This window comes from Bufo gargarizans, chromosome 8 (assembly GCF_014858855.1).
Source record: "Bufo gargarizans isolate SCDJY-AF-19 chromosome 8, ASM1485885v1, whole genome shotgun sequence".
NCBI classification, from domain to species: Eukaryota; Metazoa; Chordata; class Amphibia; order Anura; family Bufonidae; genus Bufo; species Bufo gargarizans.
In genome coordinates this window covers 191,176,308-191,195,234 of record NC_058087.1, presented here as the reverse complement: position 1 = coordinate 191,195,234, position 18,927 = coordinate 191,176,308, and the positions used below count along the sequence as shown (strand labels likewise).

Below are 18,927 nucleotides of genomic sequence, written 5' to 3'. Positions count from 1 at the left end.
GCTGGCTCTTCTTCTCCTCTTCCTCTTGATGTTGGCGTTCCTCAGGGCTCAGTACTAGGTCCTCTACTCTCCTCCCCCTACACAGTCCCCATCGGACAGACTATCAGTAGATTTGGCTTTCAATACCATCTCTATGCTGACGACACCCAACTATACACTTTGTCCCCTCACATCATCCCTGCTTTACTCCAAAACACCAGTAATTGTCTGGCAGCTGTCTCTAACATCATGTCCTCTGTATCTAAAACTGAACCTCTTGTCTTTCCCCCATCTACTAACTCACCTAAACTTGATATTTCAATTTCGGTCTGCAGCACTATCATAACTCCTGTGCAACATGCCCGCTGTCTTGGGGCAACATTTGACTCCGATCTTTCCTTTGTTCCCCATATTCAATCACTTACACGCTCTTGTCGTCTGCATCCCAAGAACATCACCAGAATCCGCCCTTTTCTTACAGTGGAAACGGCAAAAACACTTGTTGTTGCCCTGATTTATTCTAGTCTTGACTACTGCAAGGAATTACTAATCGGTCTCCCTCTCCATATACTCTCCCCCCTTCAGTCTGTTCTAAATGCTGCAGTCAGGCTCATCTATCCATCCAACCGCTACACTGATGCTACTAGTCTGTGCCAGTCACTTCACTGGTTGCCCATCCACCGCAGAATACAGTTCAAACTTCTCACCCACAAAGCTCTCCACAGTGCTGCCCCTCCATATATCTCCTCCTCATCTCCATCTACCACCCTACTCCTGCTCTCCACAGTGCTGCACCTCCATACATCTCCTCATCTCCATCTACCACCCTACTCGTGCTCTCCACAGTGCTGCCCCTCCATATATCTTCTCCTCATCTCCATCTACCACCCTACTCCTGCTCTCCGTTCTGTTAGCGACCTAAGATTAATAACCTCCATAATTCGTACCTCTAACTCTCGTCTTCAAGACTTTTCTCGAGCTGCACCTACTCTCTGGAATACTCTGCCCCGAAATACTTGGTCAATCCACAACTTCTCCACCTTCAAACGTGCCTTAAAAACACATATTTTCAGGCAGGCTTTTCAAGCTTCCTAAACTGACTATTCCCCGCCTAAACCTCCCCCACCAACTCCTCTGGTCTGAACTCGATCCTCTAGCAGTCCCAAACCCAAAGCAGATCGGCCGGCACCGCTCCTGTTAGTTTAATAATGGCTCAAATCCTACTTATCACAATGAACTACCTTATGTGTCACCCCCAATTCCTCATAGATTGTAAGCTCTTGCGAGCAGGGCCCTGACTCCTAGTGTTTCAGTTGCATATTATCCAGTTATTTTTGTTTTATATATGAAAACTATGAACTTGCAAAGCGCTGCGGAATATGGTGGCGCTATATAAATACATTTTATTATTATTATTGTGTGCCAAAAGTGCAACTTTTTGCCTGTTTCCACAACCCTCAACACTTAGGCCTCCTTCATACGGACATCAAGTTTTTTGCCCGGATAAGATGCGGGTGCGTTGCGGGAAAATGCACGATTGTAATGCGTTTTGCACGCGCATGAGAAAAATCGGCATGTTTGGTACCCAAACCCGAACTTCTTCACAGAAGTTCGGGTTTGGGATCGGGGTTGTGTAGATTGTACAGTATTATTTTCCCTTATAACATGGTTATAAGGGAAAATAATAGCATTCTTAATACAGAATGCATAGTACAATAGCGCTGGAGAGGTTAAAAAAAATAAAAAATGTTTTTAATCACCTTAATCCACTTGCTCGCGCAGCCCGGCTTCTCTTCTGTCTTCTTCACATGGTCCATGGTCCATCACATGATCTTTTACCATGGTGATGGATCATGTGATGACCGGAGTGACGTCACCACAGGTCCCTTTCCTGCACACAGCAAAGAAGAAGACAGAAAAGATGCCGGCTGCGCGAGCAAGTGGATTAAGGTGAGTTAAATATTTTTTATTTATTTTTTTAACCCCTCCAGCACTATTTTACTAAGCATTCTGTATTAGGAATGCTTTTATTTTCCCTTATAACCATGCTATAAGGGAAAATAATAATGATTGGGTCTCCATCCCAATCGTCTCCTAGCAACCATGTGTGAAAATCGCACCGCATCCGCACTTGCTTGCAGATGCTTGCGATTTTCACTCAGCCCCATTCACTACTATGGGGCCTGCGTTGCGTGATAAACACACAATATAGAGCATGCTGCGATTTTCACGCAACGCATAAGTGATGCATGAAAATCACCGCTCATGTGCACAGCCCCATAGAACGTTTACCTCACGCGGAAATCTCGCCCGTCTGAAAGAGGTCTCTTTCACACGAGCGTGACGGATTAGGTCCGGATGCGTTCAGTGAAACTCGCACTATTTTGCAAGCAGGTTCAGTCAGTTTTGTCTGCGATTGCGTTCAGTTCAGTTTTTTCCGCGCGTTTGCAATGTGTTTTGATGAAGGTTTACAAACATCTCTTAGCAACCATCAGTGAAAAACGCATCACGCCCGCACTTGCTTCCGGATGCAATACGTTTTTCACTGAAGCCCCATTCACTTCTATGGGGCCAGGGCTGTGTGAAAAAAGCTGAATATAGAACATGCTGCGATTTTCACGCAACGCAGAACTGATGCGTGAAAAACAACGCCCATGTACACAGACCCATTGACATGAATGGGTCAGGATTCAGTGCGGGTGTTATGCGTTCATGTCACGCATCGCACCCGCGCGGAAAACTCGCTCGTGTGAAAGGGACCTTAGGCATATTTTAGGCGCAGATTGCAGCACAACAGCTAGTTGTCTAAATGTAAGGCCTCTTTCACACGAGCGTGACGGATTAGGTCCGGATGCGTTCAGGGTGCGTTGAGTGAAACTCTCACTATTTTGCAAGCAAGTTCAGTCAGTTTTGTCTGCGATTGCGTTCATTTGTTCAGTTTTTTACACGTGGGTGCAATGCGTTTTGATGCGTTTTTCAAGCGCGTGATAAAAAAACTAAAGGTTTACAAACTATGCGTTCACGTCACATGTGAAAGGGGCCTAATATAGGAGTATTTCAGTGTGATAAATGACCCCCCAAATGTCCTAATACTGAACCATACAGCACTTATAAGTATCCTTGCTCCTTACGGTTCTCTTGTAGGACGATCTTCTCCACTACAGTATTCGATGCGTTGTCTTCCACAACCACTTTATAATATCTCTTATTCTTCTGAGTACTTCCTGAATAAGACTTGAATGTCATCTCACTGACACTTGTGCAGGAGCCATCACTGTTTTCTCTTTTCATAGTTTGTAGATAATTTTTTTTAGAGACTTTATAGTTTTTATAGTTTTCCTTACGTCGGCTCCATGTGATTTTAATGTCATTCGGGGTGAAATGTACAACTTCTGCTCTTATTTTCTCTTTGTTCAGAAGTGTCACATTCACTGCTCGGATTCCTGCAGAATAAAATATTAGGAATAAATCATGTGACGTACCAGACAGTAAACCCCAGCATTAGACCTCAGGGGCAGTATGGACAGTAAACCCCAGCATTAGACCTCAGGGGAAGTACGGACAGTAAACCCCAGCATTAGACCTCAGGGGCAGTACGGACAGTAAACCCCAGCATTAGACCTCAGGGGAAGTACGGACAGTAAACCCCAGCATTAGACCTCAGGGGCAGTACGGACAGTAAACCCCAGCATTAGACCTCGGGGGCAGTACGGACAGTAAACCCCAGCATTAGACCTCATGGGAAGTATTAACAGTAAACCCCAGCATTAGACCTCAGGGGCAGTACGGACAGTAAACCCCAGCATTAGACCTCAGAGGCAGTACGGACAGTAAACCCCAGCATTAGACCTCAGGGGCAGTATTAACAGTAAACCCCAGCATTAGACCTCAGGGGCAGTACGGACAGTAAACCCCAGCATTAGACCTCAGGGGCAGTACGGACAGTAAACCCCAGCATTAGACCTCAGGGGCAGTACGGACAGTAAACCCCAGCATTAGACCTCAGTGGCAGTACGGACAGTAAACCCCAGCATTAGTCCTCAGGGGCAGTACAGACAGTAAACCCCAGCATTAGACCTCAGGGGCAGTATGGACAGTAAACCCCAGCATTAGACCTCAGGGGCAGTATGGACAGTAAACCCCAGCATTAGACCTCAGGGGCAGTACGGACAGTAAACCCCAGCATTAGACCTCAGGGCCAGTACGGACAGTAAACCCCAGCATTAGACCTCAGGGGCAGTACGGACAGTAAACCCCAGCATTAGACCTCAGGGGCAGTACAGACAGTAAACCCCAGCATTAAACCTCGGGGGCAGTACGAACAGTAAACCCCAGCATTAGACCTCAGGGGCAGTACGGACAGAAAACCCCAGCATTAGACCTCAGGGGCAGTACGGACAGTAAACCCCAGCATTAGACCTCAGGGGCAGTACAGACAGTAAACCCCAACATTAGACCTCAGGGGCAGTACGGACAGTAAACCCCAGCATTAGACCTCAGGGGCAGTACGGACAGTAAACCCCAGCATTAGACCTCAGGAGCAGTACGGACAGTAAACCCCAGCATTAGACCTCAGGGGCAGTATGGACAGTAAACCCCAGCATTAGACCTCAGGGGCAGTACGGACAGTAAACCCCAGCATTAGACCTCAGGGGCAGTATTAACAGTAAACCCCAGCATTAGACCTCAGGGGCAGTACGGACAGTAAACCCCAGCATTAGACCTCAGAGGCAGTACGGACAGTAAACCCCAGCATTAGACCTCAGGGGCAGTACGGACAGTAAACCCCAGCATTAGACCTCAGGGGCAGTATGGACAGTAAACCCCAGCATTAGACCTCAGGGGCAGTACGGACAGTAAACCCCAGCATTAGACCTCAGGGGAAGTATTAACAGTAAACCCCAGCATTAGACCTCAGGGGCAGTACGGACAGTAAACCCCAGCATTAGACCTCAGAGGCAGTACGGACAGTAAACCCCAGCATTAGACCTCAGGGGCAGTATTAACAGTAAACCCCAGCATTAGACCTCAGGGGCAGTACGGACAGTAAACCCCAGCATTAGACCTCAGGAGCAGTACGGACAGTAAACCCCAGCATTAGACCTCAGGGGCAGTACGGACAGTAAACCCCAGCATTAGACCTCAGGGGCAGTACAGACAGTAAACCCCAGCATTAGACCTCAGGGGCAGTACGGACAGTAAACCCCAGCATTAGACCTCAGGGGCAGTATGGACAGTAAACCCCAGCATTAGACCTAAGGGGCAGTACGGACAGTAAACCCCAGCATTAGACCTCAGGGGCAGTATGGACAGTAAACCCCAGCATTAGACCTCAGGGGCAGTACGGACAGTAAACCCCAGCATTAGACCTCAGGGGCAGTACAGACAGTAAACCCCAGCATTAAACCTCGGGGGCAGTACGAACAGTAAACCCCAGCATTAGACATCGGGGGCAGTACGAACAGTAAACCCCAGCATTAGACCTCAGGGGCAGTACAGACAGTAAACCCCAGCATTAGACCTCAGGGGCAGTATGGACAGTAAACCCCAGCATTAGACCTCAGGGGCAGTATGGACAGTAAACCCCAGCATTAGACCTCAGGGGCAGTACGGACAGTAAACCCCAGCATTAGACCTCAGGGGCAGTACGGACAGTAAACCCCAGCATTAGACCTCAGGGGCAGTACAGACAGTAAACCCCAGCATTAAACCTCGGGGGCAGTACGAACAGTAAACCCCAGCATTAGACATCGGGGGCAGTACGAACAGTAAACCCCAGCATTAGACCTCAGGGGCAGTACAGACAGTAAACCCCAGCATTAGACCTCAGGGGCAGTATGGACAGTAAACCCCAGCATTAGACCTCAGGGGCAGTATGGACAGAAAACCCCAGCATTAGACCTCAGGGGCAGTACGGACAGTAAACCCCAGCATTAGACCTCAGGGGCAGTACGGACAGTAAACCCCAACATTAGACCTCAGGGGCAGTACGGACAGTAAACCCCAGCATTAGACCTCAGGGGCAGTACGGACAGTAAACCCCAGCATTAGACCTCAGGGGCAGTATGGACAGAAAACCCCAGCATTAGACCTCAGGGGCAGTACGGACAGTAAACCCCAGCATTAGACCTCAGGGGCAGTACGGACAGTAAACCCCAACATTAGACCTCAGGGGCAGTACGGACAGTAAACCCCAGCATTAGACCTCAGGGGCAGTACGGACAGTAAACCCCAGCATTAGACCTCAGGGGCAGTATTAACAGTAAACCCCAGCATTAGACCTCAGGGGCAGTACAGACAGTAAACCCCAGCATTAGACCTCAGGGGCAGTACGGACAGTAAACCCCAGCATTAGACCTCAGGGGCAGTACAGACAGTAAACCCCAGCATTAGACCTCAGGGGCAGTACGGACAGTAAACCCCAACATTAGACCTCAGGGGCAGTATGGACAGTAAACCCCAGCATTAGACCTCAGGGGCAGTACGGACAGTAAACCCCAGCATTAGACCTCAGGGGCAGTATTAACAGTAAACCCCAGCATTAGACCTCAGGGGCAGTACAGACAGTAAACCCCAGCATTAGACCTCAGGGGCAGTACGGACAGTAAACCCCAACATTAGACCTCAGGGGCAGTACGGACAGTAAACCCCAGCATTAGACCTCAGGGGCAGTACGGACAGTAAACCCCAGCATTAGACCTCAGGGGCAGTACGGACAGTAAACCCCAGCATTAGACCTCAGGGGCAGTACGTTCTAGACCAGACTTCTCTCAGCTTTCTGCTATGGGCGCACTTTTTGGATCATATGTGGAAAGTGACAGATCAGTGGCAGTAATGAGAAATAACTCTAGACAGGATCACTTTGTTTCTTCAGGCCTTCATGATGATGTAGGCTTAAGGCTAAGTTCACACTTCAGTTATTTGGTCAGTGATTTCCATCAGTTATTAAGACCCAAAACCAGTGGTGAAGCCTCCACACAGATAAGGTGTAAGAGGAAGATCTGCTTCCGTTCTGTGTTTCTCACCTGAAGTGTGAACTTAGACTAATCCTGACCGCTGAATGTATAGTCAGCAGGGAAGGGTTCAGGTTTCCCAAACCAATGTATATTTGCATCGGTTTGTAGTGAGTCGTCTGCAGATTTTCTAAGCAGCAGCAAAATCCACATCACAGGCGGCAGATTTTACTGCGGCAATTATCACAGAAATGCTGCGGAGTTTCTCACTGATTTCACACTCTGGATTGCATCAGCTGAAATCTACAGCATAAAATGACAAGCTGAGGATACAAAATCCAAACTACAGGTCAAGTTATGTGCAGATATTGTGGTCAAATATTTTCACAGCAGGTGGATAAGAAGTGCTAAAATGTTATCCAAAGTGTGACTTCTATAAATACTGCCAATTTTCTGAGTGCAATTCTACTATGAAAAAGATATGGACATACCCTTAGGTTAGTGTGATAGTTACATCAGCAGAATAGTGAGTGCAGCTCTGGAGTATAATACAGGATGTAACTCAGGATCAGTACAGGATGAGTAATGTATGTACACAGTGACTGCACCAGCAGAATAGTGAGTGCAGCTCTGGAGTATAATACAGAATGTAACTCAGGATCAGTACAGTATAAGTAATGTATGTACACAGTGACTGCACCAGCAGAATAGTGAGTGCAGCTCTGGAGTATAATACAGAATGTAACTCAGGATCAGTACAGGATAAGTAATGTATGTACACAGTGACTGCACCAGCAGAATAGTGAGTGCAGCTCTGGAGTATAATACAGGATGTAACTCAGGATCAGTACAGGATAAGTAATGTATGTACACAGTGACTGCACCAGCAGAATAGTGAGTGCAGCTCTGGAGTATAATACAGGATGTAACTCAGGATCAGTACAGGATAAGTAATGTAATGTATGTACACAGGGACTGCACCAGCAGAATAGTGAGTGCAGCTCTGGAGGATAATACAGGATGTAACTCAGGATCAGTACAGGATCAGTAATGTATGTACACAGTGACTGCACCAGCAGAATAGTGAGTGCAGCTCTGGAGTATAATACAGAATGTAACTCAGGATCAGTACAGGATGAATAATGTATGTACACAGTGACTGCACCAGCAGAATAGTGAGTGCAGCTCTGGAGTATAATACAGGATGTAACTCAGGATCAGTACAGGATAAGTAATGTATGTGTCACGGAAGGTGTACAGGAAACAAGACAATGCAAAATGAATATATGACTCACTGGATCCAAAACTAAGGAACAAAAGGGAGACCCCTGCATCAGACCTGACTCTCTCCCTGTCTGCTCAGCCTATGCAAAAATCCCAATGGTGGATGATCGCATATCCACGTACCTCGACTATATACCACCTGAACACCCTACAATAGTGAGGGGACACGACCACCAGCTCCCTACACTAGACACGGAGGGAGTCAGGGTCACCTGGGATCCAGCAAACAGAAAATCACAAATAAATGTACAGCACTTATCTTGTAGAAGGCTGGAAAATAGGATCAGCATGCACACACACTCCAAGAAGTTGTATAAGCCACACACTAATGCATTATGGGGAGGAATATAAAGGGATGCAATCAGTCCAACTACATGACAGCTGAGAGAGGCTAACGAGATGAGGAACTGAAATTCAAAACAAAGAAAACTCAAGGAGGAGGTTCTGAAAGGCTTCTGTCAGAGCTTCTCAGCTGTCTGGTTGTGACAGTACCCCATATTGTGAACTATGCCCTTTAATGATTTCTGAGAAAGTGGAGCGGAATCAATAGCAAAAACAGGAATATCCTTTCCCAAAGTGCCTACCTGGATACCATGAGTTATCGCAAAATGATTATCAATGATATTGACAGCTGCTCCACTATCTACAAAAATCTCACAAAAAATGTTCTTGCTCTCTAGCGCCACCCTGGCAGGCAGGACAAAATGGGAACTACAAGCAAACGGAAAACCTTCAATTTCCGCCTCAACCCTGCCAATAGTAACAGATGGAACATTTTTAAAAGATTTTTTCCTTTTTGTTTCTTTATTACTCCCAGAAAACTGCCTGAATCTCCTAGAGGGACAAACATTTGCCAAATGATTTATACCTCCACAACAAATACAAACCCTCCCATGCGAGCTGAATCTTCTATTGTCAGAAGCAATCAACCCCAGCTGCATGGGCTCCTGCTCAGAAGGGGCTGACAGCGACTGAGACCCCTGCGCACAGAACGGGACCGCTGCACTGTCCTGGGACTGAGTATGACAGGAAGGAGAGATCTCGCCTCTCTCTCTAAGACGCCTGTCAATATGAACGGCCTGAGACATAGCACAGTCCAAGGAGATAGGCCTCTCATGCATCTTTCAATCCCTCTGAAAGACAATGGCAAAATTGACTTCGGAGTGCAGCATCATTCCAACCAGTATCAGCTGCCCATCTCCGAAATTCTGAGCAGTATATCTCTGCGGATTGTTTACCCTGGCATAATAGACGTAGTCTAGACTCAGCCAAAGCAACACGATCCGGATCATCATATATCTGACCCAGGGCTAAAAATAAATCATCCACTGAACGGAGGGGCCGTGCCCCCACCGGCAGCGAAAAGGCCCACGACTGAGCGTTACCCCTGAGCAGCGATATAATGATCCCCACCCTCCGTTCCTCATCACCAGAGGAATGGGGAAGAAGGTGAAAATGGAGTTTGCAAGCCTCTCTGAAACGCACAAAATTCTCAATACCCCCGGAGAACGTATCCGGGAGCGAGATCTTAGGCTCAGAACAAACTCCATGAACGCAAGCTGAACAGGTCACTAGAAACTGAGAAAGAGTCTTACGGAGATCAGCTACCTCCAATGAAAGACCCTGGAAACGTTCAGTCAAAAGTGAAACCGGATCCATGCTTGAGACGGTTTTGGCGGCTTATAATGTCATGGAAGGTGTACAGGAAACAAGACAATGCTAAATGAATATACGACTCACTGGATCCAAAACTAAGGAACAAAAGGGAGACCCCTGCATCAGACCTGGCTCTTTCCCTGTCTGCTCAGCCTATGCGAAAATCCCAATGGTGGATGATCGCATATCCACGTACCTCGACTATATACCACCTGAACACCCTACAATAGTGAGGGGACACGACCACCGGCTCCCTACACTAGACACGGAGGGAGTCAGGGTCACCTGGGATGTACAACACTTATCTTGTAGAAGACTGGAAAATAGGATCAGCATGCACACACACTCCAAGAAGTTGTATAAGCCGCCCAGTAATGCATTATGGGGAGGAATTTAAAGGGATGCAATCAGTCCAACTACATGACAGCTGAGAGAGGCTAACGGGATGAGGAACTGAAATTCAAAACAAAGAAAACTCAAGGAGGAGGTTCTGAAAGGCCTCTGTCAGAGCTTCTCAGCTGTCTGGTTGTGACAGTATGTACACAGTGACTGCACCAGCAGAATAGTGAGTTCAACTCAATGACTACAGTTTTCTATAAACTTTAACACTTGCTGAATAGTTATTTTTTGTTTTTTATTAAGCACCAATAGATTTTATAGAGAATGTATAATAGATCTTGGGAACTTTTTCTATAAGACATCTTATATGTTTTCTGATGTCTCACCTTTGATATATATCACATAAAGAGCATAAAGTTATTAATAATGCATGTAATTGTTGATTCTCACCGATCACCCTGATTTCTCCCGTCCTCTTCTCCAGGGGCCCCGTCACACTGGGGTGTCTCACCCGACAGATAAACTCTGAGCCATGATCTGTTGCCGCTGACACAGAGAGGATCAGGCATGCTGTGTAGGTGAAGGTCTTATCTTCTTGTAGTGTGGCCTCCATTACTGGGATCTTGTATTTGTCACTGGCAGATAAAACATAGAATTCCTGACTGTCTGCATCTATTCTTAACCACTTCACTTCCAGGGCATCAGGAAAATACCCAGAGACGCGGCAAAGCAGTTTTGCCTCTTTACCATCGGTGAATGTAGGTTTCTCAATCTCTTCCATCACCGGACGCCATGCAAAGTCTGTAACACAATGAGAAGAAGTGATCACATAAAGGAACGTACACATCTATACAGCGGAGTCCTCTATGGTCAGTGACACGGGTACACTAGTACTGGCAATGATTTCACACTTTTGCTCCTTTCTCCATTATCAGTGAACCACTTACACGGGCAGAGGGCTAGTTTGGAGGGACAGCGCTGATACACTGTGACGAGCCTTCACTATTGTCCGTTTGAGATGATCAGACCAGGGGTCTTGAACTTAGCCGGACACAAAAAAAATGTACAGTGCATATCAAATATAATACACACTATAATATAATGTCACACTTACCTCACCGCCCCGAGCTTCACCTCAGCCAACCATACCTGGGAATGTGCAGGCCCCCCAGTGCTTAGAGAGGTATCACTACTTGCTTGTGGTATTCAAATCTTCACATGGATGGACAACTCCTTAAAGGGGTTGTGTCACTTCAGCAAGAGGGATTTATCATGTAGAGAAAGTTAATACAAGTCACTGACTAATGTATTGTGATTCTCCATATTGCTTCCTTTGCTGGCTGGATTCATTTTTCCATCACAATATACACTTCTCGTTTCCATGGTTACGACCACCCTGCAGTACAGCAGCGGTTGGCGTGCTTCCACACTATAGAAAAAAACGTCAGTCTCTCTGGTGGACAGGATCCTGGGAGCGCACATAGGCTGGTGCTTTTTCCTGTAGGGTGCAAGCACGACCACCTCTGCTGGATTGCAGGGTGGTCGTAACCATGGAAACGAGAAGTTTATAATGTGATGGAAAAATCAATCCAGCCAGCAAAGAAGGAAATAGGGAGAATCACAATACATTAGTAAGTGCCTTGTGTTAACTTACTCTACATAATAAATGCTACTTGTGAAGTGACACAACCCCTTTAATAGTGTATTTTTGCTACTATCTGTATATTGCCTGTTTTGTATTAATAGGCCATATCCACAGCGACCACTAAATGGGGCTGGTGTCACCCAGTTTATATAGAGGGGAAAGGACATTTTAGTTTCTCCAGTCTAATCAGTCAGTGCAGGTCAGGTCAGTATGGCCTATCAACTACCTGTGCAGCCATGACACCTGTAACATGTGTGGAAAGTGCATTTTGTGTAACAACTTCCAGACCATCACATCCCAAGAACTGTCCTGATCTGGTCGCATTTGAATTCTTCAGTAAAGAACTGTTCTGCCGCACTACTGCCTCATCGTTGCTTCTTGCACTGCTACACTGCAAAGAACCGGGGCCCTGACTTGAACCTTGACACCTTCAACACCAAGGGAACCTCAACTGTCATCGGGAAGGAGAAAACCCCAGAACCACTTCAGCAATTTCACTGTCCTACTGCAGACAGGACAAAGTGGGGGGGGTGCTTCCTACGGCCACTTGTCTTACAGCCAGAAGTGTGAGGAGGAAGGAAGGGGAAATCACTGCTCTCCCAGACAACAGGGAAGAGTGTAACCTAGTATGAATGAAAACATAGTAACACAGTATATAAGGCCTAAGAAAGCCCTCTGTCCATCCAGTTCGGCCTGTCATCCTGCAAGTTGATCCAGAGGAAGGCAAAAAAAAAAACTCTGTGAGGTAGAAGCCAATTTTCCCCACTTTAGGGGAATAAAAAATTCCTTCCCGACTCCAATCAGGCATCAGAATAACTCCCTGGATCAGCGACCCCTCTCTAGTAGCTATAGCCTGTAATATTATTACGCTCCAGAAATACATCCAGGCCCCTCTTGAATTCCTTTATTGTGCTCCCCATCACCACCTCCTCAGGCAGAGAGTTCCATAGTCTCACTGCTCTTACAGTAAAGAATCCTCTGCTATGTTTGTGTACAAACCTTCTTTCCTCCAGACGCAGAGGATGTCCCCTCGTCACAGTCACAGTCCTGGGGATAAATAGATGATGGGAGTGATCTCTGTACTGACCCCTGATATATTTATACATAGTAATTAGATCTCCACTCAGTCATCTTTTTTCTAAAGTAAATAACCCTAATTTTGATAATATTTCAGGGTACTGTAGTCCCCCCATTCCAGTTATTACTTTAGTTGCCCTCCTCTGAACCCTCTCCAGCTCTGCTATGTCTGCCTTGTTCACAGGAGCCCAGAACTGTACACAGTGCTCCATGTTTGGTCTGACTAGTGATGTGTAAGGTGGTAGGACTATGTTCTCATCACGGGCATCTATGCCCCTTTTGATGCAACTTATTATCTTATTGGCCTTGGCAGCAGCTGCCTGCCACTGGTTTCTGCAGCTTAGTTTGCCGTTTATTAAAATTCCTAGGTCCTTTTCCATGTCAGTGTTACCGAGTGTTTTACCATTTAGTATGTACGGGTGACTTGCATTATTCCTTCCCATGTGCATAACTTTACATTTGTCAGTGTTAAACCTCATCTGCCACTTATCTGCCCAAGCCTCCAATCTATCCAGATCGCTCTGTAGCAGTATACTGTCCTCTGTAGTATATATACAGTATACTGTCCTCTGTAGTATATATACAGTATACTGTCCTCTGTAGTGTATATACAGTATACTGTCCTCTGTAGTATATATACAGTATACTGTCCTCTGTGGTATATATACAGTATATGGTCCTCTGTAGTATATATACAGTATACTGTCCTCTGTAGTATATATAGTATACTGTCCTCTGTAGTATATATACAGTATACTGTCCTCTGTAGTGTATATACAGTATACTGTCCTCTGTAGTATATATACCATATACTGTCCTCTGTAGTGTATATACAGTATACTGTCCTCTTCAATGTTAATTACTTTACACAGTTTAGTGTCATCTGCGAAAATTTATATTTTACTATGCAAGCCTTCTACAAGATCATTAATAAATATATTGAAGAGCATAGGGCCCAATACTGACCCCTGATGTACCCCACTAGTGACAGTGACCCGATCTGAGTGTGTACCGTTAATACCCACCCTCTGTTTTCTATCACTGAGCCAGTTACTTACCCACTTACAGACGTTTTCTCCCAGTCCGAGCATTCTCATTTTATATACTAACCTTTTATGTGATACAGTGTCAAATGCTTTGGAGAAGTCCAGATATACGACATGCATTGATTCTCCGCTGTCAAGTCTAGAACTTACCTCCTCATAAAAACTGATTAAATTAGTTTGGCATGACCGATCCCTCACGAAGCCATGCTGATATGGAGTTATTTGCTTATTTCCGTTGAGATGCTCTAATATAGCATCTCTCAGAAAACCTTCAAACAGTTTACACACAAAAGATGTTAAACTTACCGGCCTATAGTTTCTGGGCTCTGTTTTTGGACCCTTTTTGAATATTGGCACCACATTTGCCATGCACCAATCCTGTGGGACATTCCCTGTCAATATAGAATCTGCAAATATCAGAAATAAGGGTCTGGCTATGACATTACTTAATTCCCTTAGGATATGGGGGTGTATGCCATCTGGTCCCGGCGATTTGTCTATTTTAATCTTTTTAAGTCGCTGATGTACTTCTTCCTGGGTCAGACAGGACACTTTTAATGGGGAATTTATTTTTACATTCTGCATGTCATCTGACAGTTTATTTTCCTCTGTAAAGGGCCGACACCTTCAGATTTATACTTTTTACCATTTATATAATTGAAGAACATTTTAGGGTTAGTTTTACTCTTTGGCAATTAATCTCTCGGTCTCTAGTTTGGCCGCTTTTATTTGTTTTTTACATGTTCTATTTTTTTCCTTAGTTTTTTTAGTGCTTCCGTGCTACCCTCCTGTTCTAGTGATTTATATGCTTTCTTTTTGTCATTTATTGCCTTCTTTACAGTTCTATTTATCCACATTGGTTTCTTCATGTTCCTTAACCTTTTATTCCCATACGGTATGTACCTCTCACAATTAGATTTTAGGACACTTTTAAAGATATCCCATTTTGTGGCTGTATTTTTATTTTTGAGGACTTTGTCCCAGTTAGTTAGGCCTATGGCCTCTCTTAGTTGGCTAAATTTAGTTTGGTATTTTTGTTCCTCCCTGAAGAAACGCTCTTTTGAATGATAATTGGAAGGTTATTACTTTATGGTCACTATTTCCCAGGTGTCCCCCGACCTGCACGTCTGTTGTTCTGTAAGGTCTATTGGTTAATAGTAAGTCCAGTATGGCCGTCCCTCTAGTCGAGTCCTGAACCAGTTGGGAAAGGTAATTGTCTTTGGTTATTGCCAAGAACCTGTTTCCTTTATGAGATGTACAAGTCTCAGTTTCCCAGTCTATATCTGGATAGTTGAAGTCGCCCATAATAACCGTCTCATTATGATTTGCCGCCTCGTCTATCTCGCTTAGTAGCAGATTTTCTGTGGACTCTGGTATATTAGGTGGTTTATAGTAAACTCCTATTAGTAATTTATTGTTGTTTTTAGCTCCATGTATCTCTACCCACAGTGACTCCACATGTTCATGTACCTCACTTATATCTTCTCGGACTGTGGGCTTTAGACAAGACTTTACATAAAGGCAGACCCCCCCCCCCCCCCCCACCTCTCCGGTTTTGACGATCCTTTCTAAACAGACTGTAACCCTGTACATTAACTGCCCAGTCATAACTATCATCCAGCCGTGTCTCAGTTATTCCCACTGTCATAGCCATCATCCAGCCGTGTCTCAGTTATTCCCACTGTCATAGCTATCATCCAGCCATGTCTCAGTTATTCCCACTGTCATAGCCATCATCCAGCCGTGTCTCAGTTATTCCCACTGTCATAGCTATCATCCAGCCATGTCTCAGTTATTCCCACTGTCATAGCCATCATCCAGCCATGTCTCAGTTATTCCCACTGTCATAGCTATCATCCAGCCGTGTCTCAGTTATTCCCACTGTCATAGCTATCATCCAGCCATGTCTCAGTTATTTCCACTGTCATAGCTATCATCCAGCCGTGTCTCAGTTATTCCCACTGTCATAGCTATCATCCAGCCGTGTCTCAGTTATTCCCACTGTCATAGCTATCATCCAGCCGTGTCTCAGTTATTCCCACTGTCATAGCTATCATCCAGCCGTGTCTCAGTTATTCCCACTGTCATAGCTATCATCCAGCCGTGTCTCAGTTATTCCCACTATGTCATAGTCCTCCTCACACATCACTAATTCCAGTTCCCCGGTTTATTAGTCAGGCTTCTGGCATTAGTATACATACATTTGAGAGGTTTATGTATATTTTTTACCCTACACCTTTCCTTCTAGTCCCTCCTTCCATTCCTCCCCCAGTCCCACTACCTTGACCCCGGTCTCTATCTGCACTATCTTCCCCTCCTATAATGTAATTACCCTCCCCCCAGTCCCTAGTTTAAACACTCCTCCAACCTCTAGCCATCTTCTCCCCCAACACAGCTGCCCCTTCCCCATTGAGGTGCAGCCCGTCCCTACGATAGAGCCTGTAGCCGATAGAGAAGTCGGCCCAGTTCTCCAGGAACCCAAACCCCTCCTTCCTACACCAGTTCTTAAGATACTTGTTAATCTCCCTAATCTCCCACTGCCTTTCTTGTGTGGCTCATGGTACCGGTCGTATTTCGGAAAATACTACCTTTGAGGTCCTTGCCCTAAGCTTTTGACCTAAATCCCTGAAATCATTTTTAAGGACGCTCCACCTTCCTCTAACTTTGTCATTGGTTCCGATATGGACCATGACCGCTGGATCTTCTCCAGCCCCTCCCAGTAATCTGTCAACCCGATCCGCGATGTGTCGAACTCTAGCACCAGGAAGACAGCACACTGTTCGGCGGATCCCGGTCTTTGTGACAGATTGCCCTATCTGTTCCCCTAATAATGGAGTCTCCCACTACCAGCACCTGTCTGGCCTGCCCTGCTCTCCTGGTTCCCTGCTTACTGGAGCTGACATTCCTCTGACTGGCAGAGGAAGTGTCCGGCTGCAGCAGTGCCATCCCTGGACTGACATCCCCCTCATCTGCCAAACGTGCAAACTTGTTGGGGTGTGTCAGATCAGGGCTAGCCTCCCTGGCACTCTTCCTTCTACCCCGCTTTCTAACTGTTACCCAGCTAGCTACCTCACTTTCCTCAGCCTCCTCTCTGTCACCCTCCCCCTCATCTACCCCAAAGAGTGCAGGCTCGGTGAGAAGCAAACTCTTTTGTAAATTGTCAATGCCTCTCAGTGCTGCAACTTGCCCGTTTAGAGACTCGATTTGCGATTCCAAACGGGTAATTTGCTCACATCTTGAACAAAGATATACACCCTCGAACGGCTGTTCCAGGAATGAAGATGCTGGTTACCTGTTATTGACGCCTCCTTTTGCTCAGACTCAGCTTTGTGGCTCCATATGGCTCGTACTCTATATCCTTGATCCTTGAGGACATGTCCGGGAATCCTACATTCACTTCTCACATTGAATGTAAAGTCCTTATTCTTTGTAAACTTCTCATCACTTGTCTCTACATTCTGGAAATGTCCCAGGCCGTGGCTCCATTGTATCTTGATATCTTTAGGAAAAAAGTTCTGCAGAGAGACGGAACACAGGACGTCTCCATTGTCACCCAGAGACATCTGCACGGGGTCTGACGATTCTGGCCTTTCTGCAAGTAAAAAGACATCGATATTAATGAATTGTGAGAGCGAAGTTATGAAAAATTTGATTCTGCTGCTTCGCCGAATTTCACAAAGAAATTTGATTTGTGACAAATTACTTTGTAACAAAGCATATTTCTTTGTATGTAGCAGGTGCAATGACGCGCCACCACCTGTCATTGAACCCCTCAGATACCACGTTCATCGCTGATCGCAGCATCTGAGGCTACCATTTAGGCCTTTCAGGGGTTAATCATGGTAAAAATAAAAAATATTCACCTTATTCATCTTAAATTGAAGACATTGTACGAAATCTCGTGCACCGGTGTGGTGACGTCATACGTCACCTCTCACGAGATTTTGTGTGGCATCTTCAATCAAGATGGCGCGCCAATGGAAGAGGTGAGTATGTAGTTATTAGTTTTTACCACCACTTCAGGAAAAATTTATTCGTTACCACGAAAAGTGAGTAAATTCGGCTTCACGGCAAATCAAATTTTTCCTGAAATTCAAATGGAAGTCAATTTGTTATATTTATATTTTCTCAACACTATTAATGATAAACTCTGATAGCAGTGATCAGGAAGACCCTCAGAGGTATCTTAAAGCTAAATATACCCTATGCCCCAGCCATATCTTACCATAACTATATTCCATTAGTGTGCTATATCCTACCACCGAGCTGTATCTTGCCCCCAACTATATCCTATCACTGTGCCATATCCTACCACCAGAGGTGAACCTAGCGGTGGGGTGGACATTCCAGGCCAAGGGGTGCCAGGAAGGACACAGAAAATGAGTGCCACAAACTTTCTAATTTAACTAATGAGAGCTGTGACTATAGCACCGTTGGCATTACTCATCACTTTGTGATTCTCTTGTGATGCCCGCACTAAGAATGGAGAGTGAGGAGTGAAGGAGAATGATATCCATCTCCCGCTCCTCTGGTCCATGAGTACCCCAGAGGCAGCTCATCTGTGAGGGCCACTACCCCAGAGAGCCTGTAGGGTTCTAGGCCACAGAAGATATGTAAAGTCAGCAGAGTGATCAACCATCGGAGCCATCAAGACTCTGCTACAAAAGTGGTGGGAAACATGTTAAGACACCATCACGAGAGCTCAGGACAGGTATAACTAGAAGCCTTCAGTGGACATCTACAGTCATAGGTGCCAGAGTAAAGCCGTAGGGAAAGGAACCCAGAGAGATAGAAAAAGTGTCAGCTAGCACATTTCTGAGTGTCATCTCTTTGCAACATTCCCAGTCACCATACCCCATTATCTCAGAGGAAAAAAGTGAACTTTGTTCACAGGGCTTTCATTACCTGCTTTTGGCTTATAAAACATTACATCAACAAATCTGAACAA

At 45.6% G+C, this 18,927-nt stretch overlaps 1 protein-coding gene across 1 annotated transcript in view; it reads right to left on the bottom strand.

The window, feature by feature from the left end:
• The window catches only part of LOC122945154, a 52,388-nt gene that overhangs the window by 10,193 nt on the left and 23,268 nt on the right, over nt 1–18,927 (bottom strand). The window contains exons 6-8 of the mRNA XM_044304067.1: nt 17,272–17,571; nt 10,662–11,012; nt 3,111–3,422 (exon numbers count right to left, since the gene is read on the bottom strand). Of these exons, the coding sequence (XP_044160002.1) occupies nt 3,111–3,422; nt 10,662–11,012; nt 17,272–17,571 (963 nt within the window). The remainder of the gene's footprint in view (nt 1–3,110; nt 3,423–10,661; nt 11,013–17,271; nt 17,572–18,927) is intronic.